General features: G+C 39.3%; 1 protein-coding gene and 1 pseudogene across 19 annotated transcripts in view; one reads left to right on the top strand and one right to left on the bottom strand.

The window, feature by feature from the left end:
- The window catches only part of SNAP91 (synaptosome associated protein 91), a 156,368-nt gene that overhangs the window by 28,944 nt on the left and 103,969 nt on the right, over window positions 1-23,455 (bottom strand). For 7 of the 19 annotated variants that reach the window (XM_051855481.2, XM_051855487.2, XM_017345255.3 and 4 more), the window contains exons 11-21: window positions 23,178-23,205; window positions 19,599-19,708; window positions 17,606-17,730; window positions 15,122-15,136; window positions 14,813-14,980; window positions 8,872-8,979; window positions 7,991-8,254; window positions 7,681-7,758; window positions 7,445-7,516; window positions 6,940-7,023; window positions 5,583-5,666 (exon numbers count right to left, since the gene is read on the bottom strand). In XM_051855481.2, coding sequence (XP_051711441.1) covers window positions 5,583-5,666; window positions 6,940-7,023; window positions 7,445-7,516; window positions 7,681-7,758; window positions 7,991-8,254; window positions 8,872-8,979; window positions 14,813-14,980; window positions 15,122-15,136; window positions 17,606-17,730; window positions 19,599-19,708; window positions 23,178-23,205 — 1,136 coding nt within the window. The remainder of the gene's footprint in view (window positions 1-5,582; window positions 5,667-6,939; window positions 7,024-7,444; window positions 7,517-7,680; window positions 7,759-7,990; window positions 8,255-8,871; window positions 8,980-14,812; window positions 14,981-15,121; window positions 15,137-17,605; window positions 17,731-19,598; window positions 19,709-23,177; window positions 23,206-23,455) is intronic. The other 12 variants (XM_051855488.2, XM_051855489.2, XM_051855491.2 and 9 more) reach the window with 7 other exon arrangements.
- On the top strand, window positions 161-443 carry LOC127493146 (U6 snRNA-associated Sm-like protein LSm6 pseudogene; annotated as a pseudogene).

The raw sequence follows: 23,455 nt of genomic DNA, 5'->3' as shown, positions 1-23,455 counted from the left end.
GGAGGCTGGGCTTATGGGGTGCCCGGAGTGAGGGCTCTGGATCTTGGCTGCGAGATGAGAAACTGGGACCATGAGGTGAAATGATTCCTCCAAGTCACAGCTAATTAAGTAGCAGAGTTGGAATTAGAACTCAGGTTTCCTGCCTCTCAAAACTGTTAAAATGAGTCTGAAACCACAAGCCCCTAGTGATGTCTTAAAGCAAATCATCAGATGACCAGCTGTGGGAAAATTAAATTCTGGGGTGGATTATGGAGGGGTCCTAGATTGCCTGGATGGTTACATGAACACAGCGCTGGAGCAGACAGAATATATAAGCGGACAACTGAAGAAAAGGGACCAGGGACATGTTTATCCGAGGAAACAACGTGTTGCACCAAAGCTCACGGGAGAGGATATCAAGACACCAGCAGAGCAGAGCTTTCCATGGTGGAATATTTTTCTGAGGTGTTTTTCCTATTTTTTTGGCTCTTTTGTGATATAATTTATTCTGTTTCACAATTAACTGGTGATTTTTCACTGACATGTAAGATAAATATATAAAATTGTAGATTTAATTATAAAAAATTCTTTCAGATTTAAGTTTCAGTCATTTTCTTTTACCTCTATTTCAGCATCAAAATGCAAAAATAATTTAAATTAATGGACAAAATCTGAAAAAAAAAAGTGGCCGTTATGAAATTCTCTGGGGGTGTTAGCCCTTCATTGCCCATGTGAAGCTTGACACAAATTGTTACAGACAGGAAGCGGGTCAAATGCTAACCAGGTCATCCAGAACCTGGTCCACCCATTTATAGTGTTGAGTATCAGGCAGAGCAGCCCATCAAGGAATAGCTGAGCTGTGCTGATGAGCTAGAGGTGATTGTTTTTGTAGCTATGACAGTTTTGGCTTGGTGGCTGTCTTAACCCTGACTTTTTTTGAAATGCTATCACACACCTCAAATCAGAATGTGGCTGTGGTTAATTTAGGCAATTGTTCTTTGATGTGATTTTCTTTGTTGTAGGTGAATATGGATTCAACTGTTCTTGACTTTCAGCTTCTTAAAACCTGGCCAAAGACAAGACAGGGCAAGTAACAGGAACACCCAACCCACTGATCTTTCTCTATGGTTCTGAATTACAATTAGAAAGGTGTCCTGTGGAGTGGAATTGGAAATAAGGTAAGAATATAAGTAGCTTCTGGATGTCCTGCAGTTGTATTTGAATTGACCAGCACTACATCTGAACAGCCACTCCTTTTCAGGGACTCAAAGCTGCAGACACACTGCTTTTTGTCACAGATGATCAGTCTTACGAATCATTTTTCTGAAGGGAAACAATTTCCACACTTAACAAAGTTCTGTTGATACAGCTGTATTACATTTGACCACCACAATCTACATAACATACTACATTGGATGGGAGAGTAAAATCTTAAAACTATTGGTAGATAAACTCACTTCCACTTAATTTCCCTGATGCTCACATTCACCCCATTATGCTAAAGATGACGATGTTTCGATTATTCTCAAGGGTACAAGCAGTTGTTAATACATTCTACTTACTAAGATGGATCTGATACAGTCAATATTTCTAATATTAGTCTCAAAGTCTTTTGTCAGACAATTTTCAGATTTATTCCCTCTTCCACATAGGGTACTGGAATTAACTGGTCCTCTCTGGACCTTGCCATTTACTGGATATTTTTAAGTTTTGATTTCACACTGGACATTTTTGCATGCTAAATTCAGTTCCAGGAGTTCTGCAGCACATCACATCTATGTAACACAGCGAACAGAAAGAATGCAAAACTAACAAGAGCCTTGTGAGCCTAGCTCATAGTCTTCCCTGCCTTAGGAATTACAGATAAGATGTGGCACATCCTACACCAGTACAGACTGATGCTACAGTCACTCTACAGTTGTGCCTGCTGTGGAAACACATGGTTTCCTGCTTGGTGTCAGCCTCAGGAACTGGGCATATCCTTTCAACACCTCATTTTCTCAATAATCAATACTGAACTTTGTCATCCAGAATCTGTTTCTGTCTTCCAATCTATGTGTGGAGTTGGTGTATCTCGAGCAGAGCTGGACAGCTTTACTTTTCACTGTGTAAAATGTTTCTTTTTATCTGTTGTACACTGAACTCACAAGTTTTCAGTCAGACTTCTCTAAGACGGAGATATCACCAGTAATCTCAATGGCTTGGAGACAATTATTCTTTATTTTGTCCTCACTGGCCACAACAATGGCCTTCTTCAAATATTTCTCTAGTTTCAGTATACTGGGTAAACAAAACAATATGCAGCTCTTACTCCAGGGGCAGGATAAGACTTTGATGATATTTCAATTCTGGTATTGGTATTATCTGACAGTTCTAGAACTAAATTTGAATGAAAAAATAATTATCTGTTTTTATGACAGAGGTGTCCATTTTCAGTGACTATCCACTTAGTCTTTGTTTTCTAGTTTTAAGATACGTGCCAACTTTTCATAATGCTTTCTCTCTAATTTTAAGATATTTCTCAATTTTGTTTTTAAATCCCTAAAAGTCACTTTAACAATCTTTACTTAATGTATGCTAAACTGATCTTCTGTATATAAAGAGAATCGAAAATGAATCCTCATGTGAATGGAAGGGGAGAGGGAATGGGAAAGGGGAGGGTTGCGGGTGGGAGGGACATTATGGGGGGAAGCCATTGTAATCCATAAGCCGTACTTTGGAAATTTATATTCATTAAATAAAAGTTAAAAAAAAAGTCACTTTAACAGGTAACTATACTACATATTTGTTGCCTTCCCCTTATCATTTACATGTAAATGTATTCGCTAAAAAAATTATTCAATATCAGAGCTCCCAGTTTGAAATTCCTGCTAATGTGCACCCTGGGAAGGCAGCTGATGATGGCTCAAGTACTTGCATCCCTGCCACCCATGTGAGTCCTGCATGGAATTCCTGGCTTAGGCCTGGCCCAGTCCTGGCTATTGTGGGCATCTGGGAAGTGAACCAACAGATGGAAGATTTCTGTCTTTCTCTTTGTAACTCTTTCTTTGTCTCTCTGCCTTTCAAATAAAAATGAAAATTAAAAAATAAAAGAGGAAAAATAACTGAAGGCAGCCATGCTTCTTTAAAAAAAAAAAAAAAAGAAAGAAAGAAAAATGTGGGGCTGGAGCTGTGGCATAGAGGGTTAAGCTGCTGTCTGCAGTGCCAGCACACCATATGGGTGCCAGTTCAAGTCCTGGCTGCCCCACTTCTGGTCCATTTCCCTAATAATGTACCTGAGAAAGCAGCAGAGGATGGTCTAGGTGACTGGCTCCCTGTACCTATGTGGGAGACCCAGATGAAGCTCCTGGCTTCAGCCTGCCCCAGTTCTGGCCATTGTGGCCATTTGGGGAGTGAACCAGAGGATGGAATATATTTCTCTCTCTTCCTCTGTCTCTCCCTCTCTCAGTAACTCTTTCAAATAAATTAAATAAATAAATAAATCCTTTAAAAATGTATTAGCAATGTAAATACTTAGAAATAACCATTGTCAGCTAGATTGCATATATAAATGTGACTATATTTTTATGTCATACATATTAGCAAGGCTTTTTTTTTTTTTTTTTTTTTAAGCAAGTCTACAAGATAGAATTACATCAATATGTCCTGATATTCTTTAGTGAGAACAGGACTTCCTGATGCTTTGGTACTTGAATATAAATGAAATGTTTTTCTACAAGCAAAACAGAGACAAGTATGACAAACTGGCCCCCAAAGCCAGAATTCCATCCTAGTCTCCCACATGGGTAACAGAGGCCCAAGCACTAGGGATATCACCTGCTGCCTCCTGGGTACACTAGCAGGAAGCAAGATCAGAAATGAAGATGGGACTGGATCCCAGGTGCTCCATGGGTTGTGGGTGTCCCAGCCAGTGGTTTAACACACTGCACCACAATACCCACCCAAGAAACATTTTAAAATCAAGAAGGGCATTTCCTTCATACAACCATTTAGAACTATGCTATTTTTGTGACCTATTAAAATCTTATGGCTAAAGCCTGAGGACCTGAATTAAATTTATTGGTTGAGCAAAAGTGTGACAGTATCTGTGGCCCATTTGAAGATGCTATGAAGATTATCTAGGCCAGGAGAAAGGCCAGGCAAGTATGAGGCTTCTCTCCCCCAACTAACCAACTGTGGTTTGTGTTAGGTGCACATTCTCTTATTAGACTTCAGCTTCTAAAGTCCACAGCAACACCATGGTGGAACCCTGGTTCTTCACCGTTTGCAACAACAAACAAGAGTCTCCTCTTTGATCCAGGTGGACTGGAAAAGCTGGGAAAGACACAAAGAACTGCTACTGCCCTAGACAGAGAGTTAAACAGCCAGTCTGAATTACTGATGCAAGGAAAAATTAACAGCTGGGCTGCGACAGCCTCCTCCAGCTTGAGGAAGGATTTGACCACAAATCAGACTCCTGCAACTCTGAAGGCTGATGAGGGTCCTCTGGGATCTGCTATTATTCATTACTAATCCAAGAAAGAATATTCCTTAGTCCGCTGTACCTGGTGTCAGGATCGTTCATTGCATAACCTATACTCTATGGACTATAGGTACACTAAAAAGTAGGAACGAGTCACTGGCCTTATCAGTGGCTACATGGCTAGAAAGATAAAGCTGAGAGGTTCCAGATGTGACTTATGCTCTCACCAGCCCCTCGTCAACCTTGGGATCAAAATGCAATCCTTCTGGTCACTGGAGAGGTGACACTGGAAGATGCTTCTGAATTTCTGAGGTCTCTGCGATACTATCACTGTGCCTTTTATCATGTATCCTTCTATGTGAAACAAAAGCGAGGGAGGCCAGAGGCATCTTTTGAGTTTTATCGATAATCTGAACCTATATTTGCAACTGAAGTCTTGCAACTGGTAAATGTTTTGCTCAGAAAAGTAATAATTTCTAGCTATCCTCAAGCACACTTTGCCTTGCTAACGCTTGGCTGTTACAGCCTTTGAATCCTTGCACTGTTTCCTCTTATCCTCTCCATATTATCCTGACACTAAGTAACAATCCTAGGCAAATTGTCACAATCCATTCCATACAGTGGCCCATGTTGACCTGGGATCGCCCCATGAGTTTTCAGATGGAAAAATGACCAGCTGGCTGTTTAAAAATAACTTCAACAGCAGCAACTTCAACCCAATGGTAGAAATCTGTAACAGTTTCTCCCTGGTGTGACTCATATAAAGCCAACGATCAAACATCACAGTACATTTCCTCACAATTTCTTTAAAAAACTAAAAGAGGTGGCAAGGGGTCATTACAAGATGAAGAACTGCTACATAAGCATATTGCCCCTTTATTAAACAGACAGAAACGTGCTGCCTGAAGGTATGGCAACTTACAAGTAGCCAAGGAGCCAGGGCAGTGGTTTGTCTGCCACGGTGATTTTTAAGACAGTTTCACAAGACCTTGGGAAATAATCAACCACACCATGCCTTGCCTTTCAATTTCATGTCTTAAAAGGAAAAGAAGGAATGCACTCTGCAACGTATGCAACATCTGTTACTTATAAAAACATTTCCCAATGTAACATTTACAAAATGCCATTTAATTTTAATTACCAGCTAGTAGATCTGCCGATGCTGATGAACTAGAAGCAGCCTGAGGTGCAGGTTGGGGTTCAGAAGCACTACTTCCAAATGCATCTATCCATTATCCATTATGCAGCAAAAAAGTAAGAGAGTGTAGATCGTAAGTACAGTGTGTAATTTAAGTGTTATGCAGAGACATGCATAGACATGACACTTGTCTCCCATGGACATGAGAAATGATCTAATGAATTGAAATGTGCTCTGACCAGCTTACTTTCTCAAAGAGTTCTGAAGTATTTAGGACTTAGCATCTCTTTGTATGATTAAGAGAATTTTTTAAGAATAAAATATTTGGATTAAATCCTGTCATTCATCATAGGATCAAGGCTTGGGGGTGAACCAACGGAAGGAAGACCTTTCTCTCTGTCTCTCTCACTGTCTAACTCTGCCTGTCAAAGAAAATTGTATCAAAAGATACTAATATAGAATCTTCCCATTTGAAACTCTATTAAACTTTTAAAAAATTCAGGAAGCAGCAATACTACTCTCAGGTATCTATATATCAAGGTTCAGAGCTTAATTGACAGTTTTGAGCCCCCGGGTGTCAGAGACTGAAACATCTTTGTACCTTTCATGTGCCCATCATGGCACATACCATGATGCATCCACATACAGCAGGTACTCTGTGTGGTGAACTTGCTAAGGATGGTATTTTAGCTCAAAGCCATGCATATTTAAGGATATACATGAAGAAATCTGATCTTTTCTCTTTAAGTTTACTGCTAACAGAAGACTTCAGGTTTATCATCCAAATTAGTAGTTCAAGAATTAATTCAATACATCTACCTACCTTCAGATAACATATTAAAGAAGAGGAGAAATACATTTAAATCAGCTAAACATTCTCCAATTCTCTGGAAGAATTTTAAAGCAGTAAATAGAATGTCAACAAATCCTACAGAATTATGTATGGCATCTAAAGCTTATGTTTTCAGTTTTGACTGGCTGGCTTTCAGTTCTGAATGATTTGGTTGTGTTTACATTGCTTTTGGAACTCAGAAACATAGCCTTAACCAACAAGTCAAGGTCAACAAGAATGCTAGAAGGACATTTCAAAGGAAGTGATTCTAGATTGAGATGAACAATAAGGTTAAAAACAAGAGACCTCAAGTGACAACTAACCGGTTTTGTTAGGTAATGCACTGACAATTATGATGAACTTATGACAATGAAGAGGATGATGGCAAAGAAATTAACAAATATCTTGAAAACTTAAGAGATGGAAATGATTTCATATAGTCAAAAGAAAAATGGTGAAATAGGGTCTCTAAAAAATACTCTGAAGGAAAAAAAAATGCCCACGCGTTGAAGGAGGAGAGATACGCACCCCCGAAAAGGTCTATCACTCCGGAAGACTCCACCTTGGCGGGAGAGGCAGTGGTTGCAGGAGATGGTGCTGCAAATGCATCCACTGCAGTGAAGCACAGAACACGAAAGAGTGCACGTCACCCAAAGGAGGAAATCACGGGCCGTGGCGAGCGGCATCTCGAGATTTCACGGTCAACCCCAGCCAGGAAGACTGTAGACCATCTTAACAGTTAAGGAACAGCAAACGGCTTTTTAAAATACAGTCTTTCTAGAACAAAATCAATTTTCACTGCCTTGAGGTCAGAGGTTTTAGTGTGTAAAGAAAATGTCTCCTTTTGCCAGCCTTCAGCTTGAAACATTAACTCTCAGGAGTTGGTGATAGGTCCAAGAATGAGAGTTTTTGTAAAGTGGATTTGGAGTTTAAAAGAACTGCAGAAAAAACCCCTAAGTTAGTGCATCCACTTCTGACACGCGGCCCCCACGGGACTTGTCTGCAGGCATGGCCCTGGTGGCACGGCACTCACCGGATAAGAGGTCAGCAGTGAGAGAGCTCTCAGGCACAGGAGAGGCCCCTTGTGGTGGAGAGGAGAAAGCATCTTCCAAAAGTGAAACAAACCAAAACCAAGGAGAAGTAAGTAGGAGGAAGCTGAAATCAAAGTCAAAAATCTAACAAATGCATTATCACAGGTGAATACAAAGCATTTCATCATGAAAACATCTAAGAAAACTAGATTGAAAGAAGCAGTTGCTTTGGTTTTACCTGTACCAAACAGGTCTATGCTAGGAGCAGCATCCGGCTTGGGCGCTGCAGCGACTTCAGGAGCAGACTCAAATAGATCTAAGACCAAGAACACACATGCCTTTACTCAAGTTGGAACAACAAGCCTTAACAGCATCGCTTCTCAGTTCTTAGTCAGCACTTTGCAGAATTCTGAACTAAGCAGCAAATGGTTTCTGGAGAACCATTTAATTACAAAGTATTCATGCAGTCTAGTTGTGTATGCGGTACATCTCCAAGACCAGAATTCAATCCAGCAGGTGCAGAGAGTTCAACAACAACAAAACATTACCACCAAAGATATCTAGAGCAGGAGGAGCAGCGGTGGCGGCGGCAGCAGAGGTGGTGGTAGTGGTGGCGGCCGTGGTTGCAGCGGTAGTGGCAGCGGTGGCAGCTGCTACGGCGGCGGGAGCAGGAGAAGGGGCGGTTGCGGGAACCGGAGGGGCTGCGCTAGCTGTAGGGGTAACTACAGGAACACTGCTGTCAGGTGGCTTCATTGCAAAGAGGTCCAGCTCAGGTGCAGCCTCTGCACTACCTTCAGATGGGGCAAAGGGGTCTTTGGGAGAGGAAAGTGGAGACACATACAGCATCAGTAAGGACAGAGACAAGAGAGCCGTCATAACTACAGGCACCTTAAACAGGTATCTCCCCACTAGCTAGACCTAGATTGCTTGGGTTTAATTACTATCCTATTTGCAGGGACCAGTGATTAGGGTGTTTTTCTAAAGGAAAGAAACCATTTAGTAGTTAAGCATCTGAAACACTCTGCAAAGTGCTGTAAGAGCAGCCCACAGTCTAGGACTGGAGTTTACTATCCTTCAAATTCTTAGTTAACCTGGTCAATTGGGTAGCTATGAAAATTCATTAAAACATGCCAGTATATTTGAACTCAATGTTACAGAAGAGTACAGTATAGCATTAGAGGGGGGAAAAACATTAAGAGAGCATACTTGCACTGATAAAAATTGTCAATCTTGAGAAATTGTCAATTTTAATAAGTATGCATTTCATTGTCTTAATGTTTTAAGTGCTGGCATTATTTATTTGGTCATGATGAATGGCAGTTTATATTCAGAAGAAAACAAAATTAGAAAGACATATGGCCATATCTAACTACAAGGGTTTCACGTTAGGACACAAACATAACAGACTGGCTCATGACTTTAAACCCACCATTTCCTGAACATGCATCAAGTGCTGCTGCTACAGGGGTTGGGGTAGCAGGTGCGGCGGCCCCTTCGGATGCTGCAGGGGCCTCCCCGGGAGAAGCTGCAAAGGCATCTTGGGTGCAGTTTTTAAAACAACAGAAATTAAAGGAACAAAAAGAGAAGAAAATATAGTAAAAGAGCCAAGTTAAATTGTGAAGAAGGCTCCCTTATACAACATGAATTTTTTAAAATACATTTTTATGGCCCATGCACTGTTGGTGGTCATTAAACAATTATTCTTTGCACACCTTCATGTTAGTTAACATGCAAGTGATATAATGTCGACCCTGACCTATGAGGGTCAAAAAGGGAACAAGATTCTCATTGTATAAGGGCTCTGAGAAGCATGTTTTATGCATCATTGGAAATTAATGGATGTGAAAATTAAAACACAAAAATAACTCTATTATATAAATTAAGACTTTAAACTTTTGTGTACAGGTAATACTTATTCACTGTATTCTTACTATGTCTCTGACTAGTGCCTTCTGAAATAGAGAGATGCCTTCTATAAGCCAATAAAATTAAATATAATACATAAAATTTTTATAGTCTAGTATACACAAAATTACATTCATAACATGGAAGATTTAGTAAATATTAATAAATTAAGTCTTCATTATCCTTGGAAAGCATTTTCAGATATAACCAAAGGCTGGCTTTTAAGAAATAAAGATATAAATAATTGGAATATGATATTATAGTGCCTTTATTTCTTCTTACATTTATTTTCAAATACTATTCTGTTGTCCTAGTTACTTGGTAAATGATTGATTTTCAACAGGTTAAAAACATATTTTCATGTATTAAGACTACATATATATTATTTTTATACTGAAAATATGAGTATATTAAAATACAGGCAAGCCACAGTTCATGAATTTATAAACGGCTTATGTGTACAAATGGTTCCCAATACATTTTGACCAACAAATCATGTTTATCGTGGTAAAAAGTTCTCAAGTTTGCACAGAGAGTCTCAAAAGTACAGAGGAAGTGCACCCTGAAAAATACAATAGATTTAAGAGAAGAAACCTCTGGAGAGTGGGTGCCGCAGCCACCTAGAACCTGCCACTTACCTACTAGACTTCCCATCCCAAACATTGTCTTCCACAGTATTTACCAGTGCTCCCTAGAACACTGTTCCTTCAGCCTTCAAAAAGAACGTGTCAATGACTCTTGGGAGATGCTACACACTGTCTCCTTTTCCAGACTTACTTGGCCTGTCAAGCTCTAGGAAGTCTGCAATCAAGACTTCCTTTCTCAGTTTAACTCAGCACATCCCTGGCTGATCAAAACATGAATCACACTTTCCAAACTCCCTGAGGTTCACCGTGTCTTGGAATAATAAGCATTAAGCGAGCGACTCGCTTGGGTTAAAAGGTTCCATTCGAAACCACAAATATCCCTGGAAGCGACAACAGCACACCAGCTATTGATATCTTAAGGATTAATCTGGCCTGATAGCTTCTCTCAGCTATGCCAAGGGATATATGTTCAAGCAGAGATTGGGGAGAGGCCAAATAAATCATGCTATGAAAAACATCTCAGGGGGACAAGGTAGACCTACTTCCCCAGATGCCAAGTTTAGGATACCTCATTAGAAGACCTCCAAAAACAACATGAAACCCTTAGGGCAGAGGCAGAAGAATGGTGCATGAGGAGGCTGGAAGGCTGTAAATGTTTTCCCTCGAGTCAGGTCTGTTATTTTTTATTTTCGTTCCTATAAAACCTAGAACTGAGGTCAATGATACTGGAAAGAACAGAAAAAATAATAGTAGGCACATTTTGGGGACAATATTACAGTTAATTCCTGTAACTATTTTGTGATGTAGGTTCTATTATCTCCATTCTATGGATAAGAGACCAAAGTTTGTAAATTTTAAGATTTCTCACCACAAAAAATAATTGAAGTAATGCATAGGTCAATTCACTTGAATTTGCCATTCCACAGTGTATATGTATCTCAAAACATTGGGATACACATCATAAATACAAGGGGAATTCAAAGAGTCATGAAAAATAGAATTAAAATGTTTATTTTGGTACAAAAACTTTTTGAAATCCATGCATATAAGTGGTCTTCAAAAAAGGTCATGGGAAATATGTATTATAAAAGAAACTATGCGTAGATTTGATCCCGGGCACTAACGCAGATTATTACCTTAGGTTACCACGTATGTATAGGGAAGTGAAATTCATATGTATAGGTACATTCTTACAGAAGTTCTTGATTTCCATCTGTTAGCAAGACATATCATTATAATAATTCTCCTGTTCCTTAAAACTAAATATTTTGAATTTAAATCATCTTCCATCAAAAAAGGTAGGAATTTTCAGATATGAAAGGTAGGAATCACAGCTGCTTGATTCCAGCCCGGGAGAGGGAGATGAGAGCAAGCGCTCCAGATGACGCCACCTCCGTCACCGCTAACTTTAGCCAGGATGGGGGCTGTCCAGCAATGTAGTGGCAGCCCACAGGACTGTGCGAGAGAAGAGCATTCTGCTGATGTTTAAAAAAGAAACAAGCAAAGCCTCTTTTAATACCAAGCTTTTTTCCATTATTGTCTCAGCATTTCAAACTAAAGGCATTTCCAATCCAGTTCTTTTTCCCTTGCTGCCCATTGACAGTTCATTTCCACATTCTGCGAATGCTTTCTCCAGCGCTGCATCCTGGACATGCATGCTCCCGCTGTGCTGCAGTCACCACGGCCAGGCCGTCCCCAGCACTGACTCCTCTGACTCCTGCAGACCAGTTTTCTTTGCCTTCGATTGCTCTAGGAGGAATTTTTGGCTCAAACTCTTCAGCATATGAGTACCTTTCTCAAAACTTGGGATAGCTGTGGGTTTTCTCAGCCTGAACTGTTCTTCCTGTCTACCCCAGCCACATAAACCATCTCTGGATCACATACTCCTCAGCACAATGGCTCCAACTGTTCTCACTTCCCAGGAGTCACCATTCTGGTTCCTTTTCTTCCCCAAAGGTCACAGCATCATGAGGTTCTTACATGAACTCCAGTTGTAAGTGCTTCCATTTAAATACTGGGTTTGAGGAAGGTTGATTAACTGAATTCGTTAAGTGGCATGTATGAATGAAGGCAGCCTTGTGTGCTAAGCTCTTTGGTTTTTCAGCCATTTGGCTTCATACTTGCAGAGTCTGAACCTCATGCAGGCTTATTCACAAACTGACATAGCAGATGAAAGTGTACGCTTGTGGGTTTGTACAGGAGGAACCAGCATCAACTGAGCATTCTAGAGCTCAGAGAAGTCTCATATGGCTATACACTAATGTGCTATTGCAAGTAAAGTTTACATCATGAGAAATGGGATGTTTTTAATGATTTTGTCTATTATTCTTATCACTACCTGTAAGTTTGACTAAGTTTTTAAAACACAATGCTGCCTTCTAAACCTGCTGTGTGTGATCAAAGAACATAGTCTTTAATTTTTTTAAAAGTTCACTTTAAACTATTTAATAAATCTAGTATATATGAAAAAAAATTTAGTGATTTACATGAGCTAGCTACATTGAATGACTAAAAGATTATGTAGCTATCAATCTGAATACTTTGGTTAAAAGCAAATTTCTTATTTTCCAAATTTATAATTTAAATCCAGTATGAAAATGCACAGAAATTTTAATGTTTAATGTCACATTCACGAAATTAAATATCCATTTTTTGAAGTTGAAATCTGTCAAGCTTATTTCTAGAGAAATATACTTAGTGGTTGCATGTTACATAGAACCTCAAGAGTAAATGTTTTAAAATTGTGTACACAAAATATAACTGGTGCCTTTATTAGCCAGGAGTTCTACCACATGCCTATTTTAGAGAAGCAAACTATTAACAAGTGGCCACACTTGTTAATATAAAATAACATAAAATAGCCAGAGAAATTTCAGTTTAGTTTTTTATTTCAATTCAAATCTCTAAAGGCTTTCTTGCAAGCACATCGAGGGCATGGAAGAAATTAGGGAAAATCATCGACAATCACAGAGCAGGCAGTGACACCTAGACTCCTGCACAGAAGAGGCGCTTGCTCTGGCTTTCAGGACCCAGAGATACTTTGCAGAACTATCCAGATCAATAAAGTCGGTGTGATGAGATCTGCAGTGGTACTCATCTTTACCATTTTCCAGCCAGAGGCCTAGGGAGGCAACAGACAAGCTCACAAGGACAGTCGCCATTCCTTGGCATAAGTTGTGGCATTGCTGCAGTGCCAGTCCTCTCTGCTTGTACTTACAGCAGTAAGGATGCCATCATGAAAATGTTCTCAGAGTTTTTGGCTTGATGAATAGAGTCAAAATAGTAATGAGTGATAAACAGAAACAGCCTAATGTCACTCATAGTATTTCTTTTTTAAAAATTTTAAAAAATTTTTTACACTCATAGTATTTCTAAGAACTATCTTAGGGTTGTTTACTCAAGAGAGCTGTGAGGGAAGCAAGACAGAAGTGACTGGTTTCTTAGGGGTAATCAAGCACCCTGCAAGTGGACTGAAGATGAACACTGAAAGCGGGAAAGGTGTGGCGGTGTTTCAGCACAAAGTCATGGTTCACCCTGTCTATATTCTTTTCATCCTCCTTGCAGTTTTTGTGTTCCAAGTGAAGGAGAAATTATTCAGATTCAACACCAGTGATGGGGACGAAGGGAAAGGATGAAGAAAATGCAGACTTTTATAAATTTAAGTGAAACCTTAAATTTTTGATCAACATATATAAGGGCATAACTAAAAAGTTAATTTTCTATAGTGGATGACTATAATAAAATACTCAAGGATCTATAATATTCACTACCCTACTTTAAAAAAAAAGGTTTTCTTCTAATAGGAAAGACGATGCAGCAAGGCAGTGGGAGAGTTTTTTTTATGAAACCATGGTAACACTTTGTCTCATCGAGTGCTCCTTGTCTGATGATGTTGGCCAACCTCAGAGCAGTCACTGGGACACAGCATGTAGCAGAATGGTATGTGACAGTGTGTGTGTTCCCAGAAGAGTATATTAATTCCACCAGAGCCTGCCAAATATCTCTGGCTCTCACCATCATTTGCTGCCTCCAATTTCTTTACCATATTCTCTAAATACCCTGGGAAAGATGTTATATGGTAATGAAGAAACATAAAACTATAATGAATATAACACCACTTGATGTCTTTCATATGAGCATGTCTCTAGGTTTGGACATTAGAACCACTCAGATGAGAATATGTAAATAGACTTCAGGTGGTTCAGTAAGTCCAAACATATTAAACTGGCAGAGTCCAGAATATTTTATTGGGTCAGAATGGACATTTGCATGGAAAGCATATTCTTAGACAATCTTTTCAAAGACTGAACTAAACCTGTTTTCAATCTACATTGCAAGTGCTGCTTCAGTTGTTCCCTGAAAGTTCAAAGCCAGAGATGACCCAAGACATCTTTGTTCTCTCTGAAAGACAAGGTTATGGTTGCAAAAACAGGCATATCCCTAAACTCTCTTCAGAGACCTTCAAGTCAAGGTAACCCTTAGACATTCTTTGGTCCTTAATATTAATAACTTAAGTCAGGATTGTCCCTCCTGCATCCTGTGAACACTCTCTGGGCTTGTTCTAATCTGACCAAAAAGGCACACTGAAAGACTCTGCGGGGGAGAGCACATATGGGCCAGGAGTCCTAGTAGCAATTTAAATTTACCTTTGAAATCAAATGAGCCTCAAAGCGCGGCGACCTCTGCTCTAAAAATACCAAAATGAAATCAAGAGAAAGCCGGCGAACTCAGCAAAGTTAAGTCTATGTGTATATGAATAAACACTGAAAAGGTAATAAACCCTCTGGCCTGCCCTGGCAGACTGCAAAGCATTCTGAACACCTGAGCCCAGGAAATCTCCCAGTCTTGGCAGGAAGGACAGTGAGGTGACTGACTAACCTCCAAAGAGATCCACATCAGCGGGGGCAGCAGTGACAGCTGCAGCCGTGGAGGCAGAGGTGGAAGTAGCTGTGATCTCAGCGGCTGTAGCAGGAGGGGTAGGTTCTGGAGCAAATGGGTCCGGAATCTGGGCTTCAGAGGGCACAGAGGAAAGTGCAGCCAAAGAATCTGTGTTTCACCAGAGACGGGGAGTGGAGGGAAGAGAAGAAAAGGCAAGGACAAAAGATAGACCGGACTCTGATGATCAACATGAAGACAGTCGTGAAGGTACAGAGTCTCTCAGAACAAGCAGAAGCAGGCTCTACTCACCCTCTCCCAGAAGGTCTGGTGACATCCATACATGGCAGCATACAAGGAAATAAGAGCCAAAGCTGAAAGGTTTGACCACACCAGTGTCCAAGCAAGGCGAGGCACTCACTAAAGAAATGTTAGCTCTACCTATCTTTCTGGGCCATCTGTAGTTTTACAAAGTTTATTATTATCCTGGAACTTTGGAACCTCCAAGGAGGAAGGGACTGTAAGGATTCTCTGGACCAAGTGTCCAATTTGATAAATGGGAAAATTTAGGGAAGGGAGGTCGGACACTTATCTGCAGTCAGGCCCAAATAACTGACAAACCCAACTCAATACCAGATTGCCCTTTCACCTGCTCTGACTGGTTTCAGTACACACACATGTCCACTCTGAAGAGGCTGTGGTTACTGACTCTGTGTATGCAATGTGTCATGTCTGCATACCTGAGAAAAAATGTCAACTTTGTGAAAGCTGTAATTGAGAGAAAGCAGTCAAAGAATTGAATGCAGGTTTAGGCATTAGGAAAAAGACATTCTAAGCTAAAATGTTTTCTTCTTTTTAAGTTTCACTTTCTCAGATGTTTTCCAAAACCATATGTAATCCTGACATTTAAAAACAGTGTAGACAACAGAGTTACTTTACAATGAATGTGAAAGAGATTACAGGCATCAAACCTTTTCAGCCCTTCTGAGGTCAGCATGACACTGGGAGGTCCAACCCAGTGATCAACTCAGCGATCACCAGTGGACTTGGACTGGTGTCCTCCAACAGAAGTCTAAGCGGGGTCCTCACACTGTCAGTGACTTTAGGTTAAGCTTTCAGAATGTTCCCATGGCATTCTTACTCTTTTTATTCACAGAATTATTATTTTATTCACGGAACATACCTCAGGGATCATATTTGAATTAATGAATGCCATCAGAAATTTGTTTTAGTCATGATGAGACTTTATCAGGATTCATTAGGGGGCTATTTTTTCAGGCCTTTAAAAACAATATGAAAATTCAGTAAACCAAAAAAGCTCTAGAAGACATTAAAAAAAAAAAAAGCTGAGGAACATAAAATTTGACCTTGAAAATAATCACATTCATTTAACTAAACAACTTTTAAATTCAATAAACATTACTCAAGGTACTCTATAGATACTCTAGAGGTGGGATTCTTTTTTTTTTTTTTTTTTTTTTCTGCCAAGGGCCATTTGGGATATTTATAACATCAGTTGGGGTTTCCCGCCTTTGCTCTGGGGTAATCAAAACTTCTTTTAACCAAGCCTTATGTACTTTATCTTAGCATGCAGAATACTTGACTTTAGAAATAGATTTTAAATTTTAGAACGTATGCTGTATTAACAGGCAAGGAATAAAAAAATAATGGGGGCTCTGTTGACTTGGAGATAGGGTATTTTCTGTTATTCAGTAGCCAGCTCCAAAATTCCAAGAAATAGAAGGTCCTTTAAGTAATTCCTCCAACCAACAGCCGCTGGGCCAACACAATTGGTGCCCTTAGCCACACTTCTCAGAAATATTAACTAGAGAGCAAAGTGTGTCATCAGAAGCTGAACAGACTTACTTCTTTCTTGCCCTGGCATCAGCAGGGCTCTCACTAACCCTGCCCTCCACTGATGGTTATGTCAAGTCCTAACACGACTTAGCAGAAAAGCTAAGCACCTTCTAATTTCATAGCTTCCAGACCTGCTATTGCCTGTGATGGAAAACTGGCGATTTATCTCACATGTTTGCCAAGTCATAAAACAAAAGACTATTTGTGTACAACAGAAGGGGTTTTCTATCTTTTCATAAGATAATAAAAAGAAGTATAAATGGTTAAACTATTAGCTCCTTGCTTTTGACTAGTGTTTTGTTTACACAGAGGGCAATGAGACTGTCTGCAGTGAAATGATGGAAGGAGGAAAGTAAACTTCTGGGACTTCCAGAGAAAACGCATAGTGACTGAGCATACTGCTCGAGAACTGATGTTGCGAAATTATTTTTCCATTCCTGGCAACTCAGGTTTTAGTCTCCAAAATCTTCATTTACTCGATGAAATCTAATTTCATAAAATCATGGGGATTCAATCCTTTATGTTCTGAATCTCTAAAGAATACCAAATGCAATCAGAATTTTACACCAACTGAAAAGTGCCTCCTTTGTGTTAACTTTTGAGCTAAAAACTATATGACCATTTAATATTTTAAGCATATTATAGTTCTTTCCCTATCTGTTTCTTGATGTAAGGAAATATCAAAAAGTTCCTGGAGAAATGGAATGAAGACGTTAATTTTGTTGCAAAAACATTTTAAAATCCATGCATAGTTTTTTTTTTTTATGACACATATTTTCCATGAACTTTTTGAAGATTGTTTGTATTTCAGTTGATACAAGCCATTCTTATCATTTTTCCTCTAAGTTTCTAGCACCGTCTGGTATGATCAGAAGGTAAACATATCCCCAGTGAAAACAGCATCCTTCCCAGAGAAGAGGCCTGGTGCTTACTGCTCACCTCCCCAGGCAGTGGCTCCCCCAGCCGGGGGTGCTGGGGCTGGGGCTGCGGCAGCCGCAGCGGCTGCGCCTCCTGAGGAAAAGTCTGGCTGAAGGTCCAAGAGATCACTGGATGGTTTAGAAGTGCTGAAAGGAAAATGGAATAATTTTAAAATCACATTTTGAACACATTTTAATATTAAGGTGTTTTAAGTTAAGATTCCTGCAGGAAACAGAACAGATTTTGGATATCTGAAATCCAATAGAAGAATAATACATTGGAGAGTATAGCACATACCAAGGTTTGGCAAACTATTTTTATAAAGGGCCAGATGGTTAATATTTTAGATCTTGAGGGCCAGGAGATCTCTATCTCTATTCAACTCTGCCATTTTAGCATGCAATAAGACATAGACATAGACAATACATAAACAAATCAACATGTCTGTTCTAATAAAACTTTACTTAAACAACAAATAGTAGGTTGGATTTTATCCATGGACAGTGTCTTACAGGGCAAGAAAAAAATCACAACCTTGAGGTAAGCTTTTTCCATTTTTGAATTTTTTTTTTGTAAAGGAAAAAAATCAAGTCCTGACAAGAATTTATTTATAAACCAAATACTAGAGCCAATCATTAATCACCAACTTGCCTTTCTCCTAAATTAGATTATAATATATCAAGTTTGCCTGTGAGAGGACTCATCTAACCCTACATCTGCATTCTTTTATTCTTGTGCAGGTGTGGCTGTGCTTTTAAAGCTTCTCTATCCGCGGAAGTCCAAGCAGCAGTCTAGAGCCACACTGCTCAGCAGTGGGCCCTGAGCCAGCAACATCCCGCGACCTGGGTAGAAATCAGCATATTGGGCTTTCTGGCATCCACCACCCAAGAACGTTCATTTTAGCCTCGAGTGATTCACACATATATTTAGCTGGGAGGAGCACTGGCTTAGAGGTCCCAAGCCCTCAGGTCTCGGGTTCCCTGTCTGTCTTCATAAACAGCAATTTCCATCTTCATCTTTTTTATTTTTTTAACCTACTAGGTTTCCAAGTAGAATTCTACTGAAGAAATGATTCTGTTTCTTTTTTTTTTTTAAGAGTCTGAAAACTCTGAAAGTCCTATCTGGTTTTCACGTCCATTTCATAAATACAACTGGACTAGGTAACTGAAAAGGAGAATGTACGTGTTACAAAGACCTTAGAGTTTTCATAAGAAACAATTTACCTAAGAGCAGCAGCAGAAAGGACTTGGACTTTACCATCCTACCATATTATAAAAAGTAGAACTAAACAAGTGGAAAGTGCAACACACAGGCAACAGGCGTGCAATCCTTGGCTTTATTGCTCTGTTCAGAAATCAAGTTCCCAAACACAGGACATTCATTTATAACCAGAATCACAGATACTACAAACAAAATGAGACTAGAATCTGCTCAGGGAAAAAGAACTAAGGAACTGACCTAAAATTATGATTTGAGGCAGCACCTATGGATGGAGGGCTTATTCTGGGCAGCCTTCAGATTTCACAGTACTGCCATCTGTCTTCTCTCTTTCCTTACCATGCCCCTGAAATGCAGGTGCTACAAAAGCAGATTAGGAACATCTCCATCTCGGAGGCCTGGCTCTAGTCCCAGAGTTGGATCTCCTCATCTGCACCAGCTAATTGGCCTACAGTTGTAAGCCTTTTTTTTTTTTTTTTTTTTTTACAGTATGTTGCGATATCTTTTAAATTTCCCACAAGAAGAAACTGATTGTAGAAAAAAGTTCATAACAGGCAATTACAGAAGAACCAGAAACGTGTGCCTCATTCTTCCACATCTGTACCCAGATGTGTGAGCAACAGGGTAATTTCTGCAGCATAGGTCTTCCTAATCATTACTTGGTGTAGCAAAAATAACCTAAAACATTGCATATATTTTAGGATTAAATTTCATCTGGTGAGATCATTTGGGTAGAGTATGTAAGAATAAAACAAAAGTCTAGTCAAAATATGAATAAACAGACTCACTCACTAACCTGACTGGGACAGCCGCAGATGCAGTTGCAAATAAATCCACGGGTGGCGATGTGTCAATGGTTTTAGCTGGTGTAGAATTAGGAGACGTAACAGTCGTGGCTGGAGAAGACTGAAAGTGAAGACACACAACAAAGTGAAGTCAAAGGCGAATCTACAGGACACAGCAATGCCACCCCACCAATTAAGCTTTATAATTCTTAGTGGGAGGAAAAACTCAGGAAAATCAGAAATCAAGAATTGTAATAAGTAATCAGTACAGGACAGAACATATCTTAAAGGTTAAGTTAAATGTAACTTACTTAAAATTATGATAGAATATTTAGCCTAACATTGAAATGACTTCTATTCATATATTTAAAATAAAAACTAAATGTATTTCCTGAACAAAAATTTATTGGAAAAGATTTTAATAGCTGTTAAAAACTTCTTAAGCATACCAATTGTAATAATTGCTACTGGGACAAGATCACTCTTTTTCTTTCTCACCCTGAACAGACTTTAAGTGAAATCTTTTCAGATGCTTTTAAAATCTAGAAATTCAATTTAAAAAATAGATCACAGTTGGCAGAGAACAATTCACAAGCAAGATTCAAGTCACTAACAACTTGAGGGTAGCTGACTATATTCCACTGTTAATACAATGCAGATAAAACAAGAGAAATGAAATCTAACATTCATTTTCTTAGACTTACTTACTTTTAAAATAAGAATTGTCAACTAATATATTTAAAAATTAAAAACTATGTCTAGTAACTCTCCTAATTCTATTTTACCTGGTCATATTTATATCTGCATGCATGTACACAAGAAAGATTAGTGGAATACCTCCAACAGTCTACTAACACTTAGTTCTAAAAGCAGAAATGAGATTTAACAGCATGTAAAATGCACAAAGCCCAAGACCAAAAAAGGCCTATCAGGTGCTACTGTAACTGGACATCTGCTTTCAAACCTTAAGGAATTTTAAGATGAGTAATTTAGAAAAAGAACTGAGGACATAAGAAATGTATAAAAGTCTCCAGGCTCAACTAGTATTTATTTGATATCTACTCGTCCATGAATATAACTAAATCAAAATGTCAAACACTCAGTACTTTAAGAAAGACAAACATATGAGCAATGCAGATACTGTTGCTCAGAAAATGTAAACTCCTCCAACAAAAATTCAAATCTTCCCAATAGAACACAAAAAAATCAACAGAATAGAAAGGATGGGCTGAAGTTAACACACAGCATCCACTGAGGACACTGTTAAGTCCTCTGGGAAAAAAAGACATTTCTTAATCCAACATACATAGATAAGCTTAGAAAAAGTACTGCTTATAAAACAACACTGAGAATTTATTGACAGCAATAAATTTTACTGACACAAATGCAGACATGAAGGTCTACAATAGTGTATTTTTAAATTATCAATTAATTTGAAAGGCAGTTACAGAGAGAGGGGGAGAGACAAAGAGATAAAGGTACATAGGAAGATAGATAGACAGACAGACAGACAGATAATCTTCCATCCATTTCTCAAATGGCTACAATGGCTGGAGGTGAGCCAGGTCAAAACCAGGAGCCTGGAACTCTATCCAGGATTTGCACATGGGTGACAGGGGCTCAGGTGCTTGGACCATCTTCTACTGCTTTCCTAGAGGAATTAGAGGGGAACTAGATGGGAAGTGGAGCAGCTAGGACTTGAACCATTGATATATGAGATGCCTGCATCGTAACGGCCAGTTTGACCTGCTCTGGCACAAAGCCAGCCCTTAAAATAGTGTTTTTTTTTAAATACTCTGTAACAGCAAGCTCTGAGGAGAGCTGACAGTTGGGAAACAGAACTCAAATCACCCTGTTGTTTAAAAATGAAGTCAGTTAAAATTTGACATGGCCAGAATGCAGCCACAGATCATCCTAAAGGATGCCACAATTTTACCACACTGTACTCAGCAGTCACATGTCAGAACTTTTCACTTGGGACAGCCCTTGTGGTGCAGCAGGTTAAACCACTGCTTGGAATGCCTGCATCTCATATCAGAGTGCTGGTTCTAGTCAGCCACTCTGCTCCAATCCAGCTTTCTGCTAATGTACGTTGGAAAGCAGCAGATAATGGCCCAAGCACTGTGGCCCTGTCACCCATAGGGGAGACTGGGATGGAGTTCCACACTCATGGCTTTGGCTTGGTCCAGTCCCAGCTCTTGCAGGCATTTGGGAAGTGAATCAGTGGATGTGGAAGCTCTCTCTGTGTCTCCCTCAATCTCTCTGTTGCTCTTTCAAATAAATAAATAATTAAATGTTATTTTTTGTTTTTCACAAACACAATGCTTTGTATGCATCAGAATACCTAGGGAGCTGCTTGCTTATTTCATTTGACTGTTCAGACTCTCTGGTAGCCAGGCAGGCAAGCACTGGCCTAGTCCATGGTGTCTGAGAATCACCAGTGCAAATGCTGTGATAAATAAACCTTTTTTTTTTTAAAGAAATGTGGATGTAAAGACACATAATTATAACTGATTTGTGTACCATTAAACATAAAATATATGTGCCTCATCTGTCTCACAGGGCTGTGATTCAGAATATGTGAAAATGCTTTCTACTAGTAAAATATTATGACTCCTATGCTTTCAGTCATAATATAAATTCATGAAAATCTCCTGGGGCCAGGGCTGTGGCTCAGTGGGTTAAGTCGCCTGTGATGCTGACATCCTATATGAGTGTCGCTTCGAGTCCTGGCTGCTCTAATTCCAATCCAGCTTACTGCTGATGTACCTGGGGAAGCAACAGAAGATAGCCCAAATGCTTGGGCCCCTGCACCCATGTGGGAGAACTGGATGGAGTTCCAGGCTCTTGGCTTGGGCCTAGCTGAAGATGGAGGATCTCTCTCTATCTCCCCCCCCCCCCCCCCGTAACTGACTTTCACACGAATACATACATCTTAAAAGAAAAAGAAAATCTCTCCTGCTTTATATTCTTAGTATAAACAGAGGAATAAGTCACATACACTATACTAATATACTAGACAAGAAACTAATATAAAGGAAAATATATAAACATGTAACTTAACTTTCCTCCAAAAAATTAAATTAGAATTACTGTATGACATAGCAATCCCACTTCTGGGTATACACCCATAAGAGCTGAAAGCTGGGACTCAGATAGGTACGTGTTCACCCGTGTTCATGGTAGGAATTATAATAGTCAAAAGGTGGGATCAACGTAAGCGTTCGTCAACGGATTGTCTGGTACATACATACAACTGAACATTATCCAACCTCAAACTGGCACATGTTACAACATGGCTGAATCCTGAAGACAGGCCAAGGGAAATAAAACAGTCACGGGAGGACAAACACGTTATGAGTTCATTTGTATGCAGGACTGGTGTAATTAAATGCATACAGACAGACAGTAGAGTGGGAGGAGGAACGAGGTGTTATTATTTAATGAGAGCTTCCTTTTTGGAAGATGAAAAAATTATAGAAATAGATGGCAGTGATGCTAGCATAGTAATTTGGATACGCGTAGTGCCACTGAATTGTATAATTACAGATAGTAAAATGATTAAAACAAAAAACCAAAAACATACTTACCTTACTTAATGGAGAGGGAGCACCAGATCTAAAAGGCAACATAAAAAATTAAAACAATATACATGAACACATATGGAGAAGGATTTAAGTTCTATAAACTGCCCAGGCATTAACTTGTTTTATATAGAGACTTGTAAAGTAATGGATAAACTAAACATGCTTTCTGTTTTTTACTCAAGTATGACATCTTCTTACAATATTTTCCAGTATTAGAGTTTCTAGTAGTAGAAATTCTTAAATTCAAAATTATTTTCTGTATTTCAAACAACTCAATGCTT

This window comes from Oryctolagus cuniculus, chromosome 5, assembly GCF_964237555.1.
Source record: "Oryctolagus cuniculus chromosome 5, mOryCun1.1, whole genome shotgun sequence".
In the NCBI taxonomy this organism is placed as follows: domain Eukaryota; kingdom Metazoa; phylum Chordata; class Mammalia; order Lagomorpha; family Leporidae; genus Oryctolagus; species Oryctolagus cuniculus.
The sequence above is the reverse complement of the archived record's forward strand: the minus strand, read 5'-3'. Positions and strand labels throughout refer to the sequence as shown.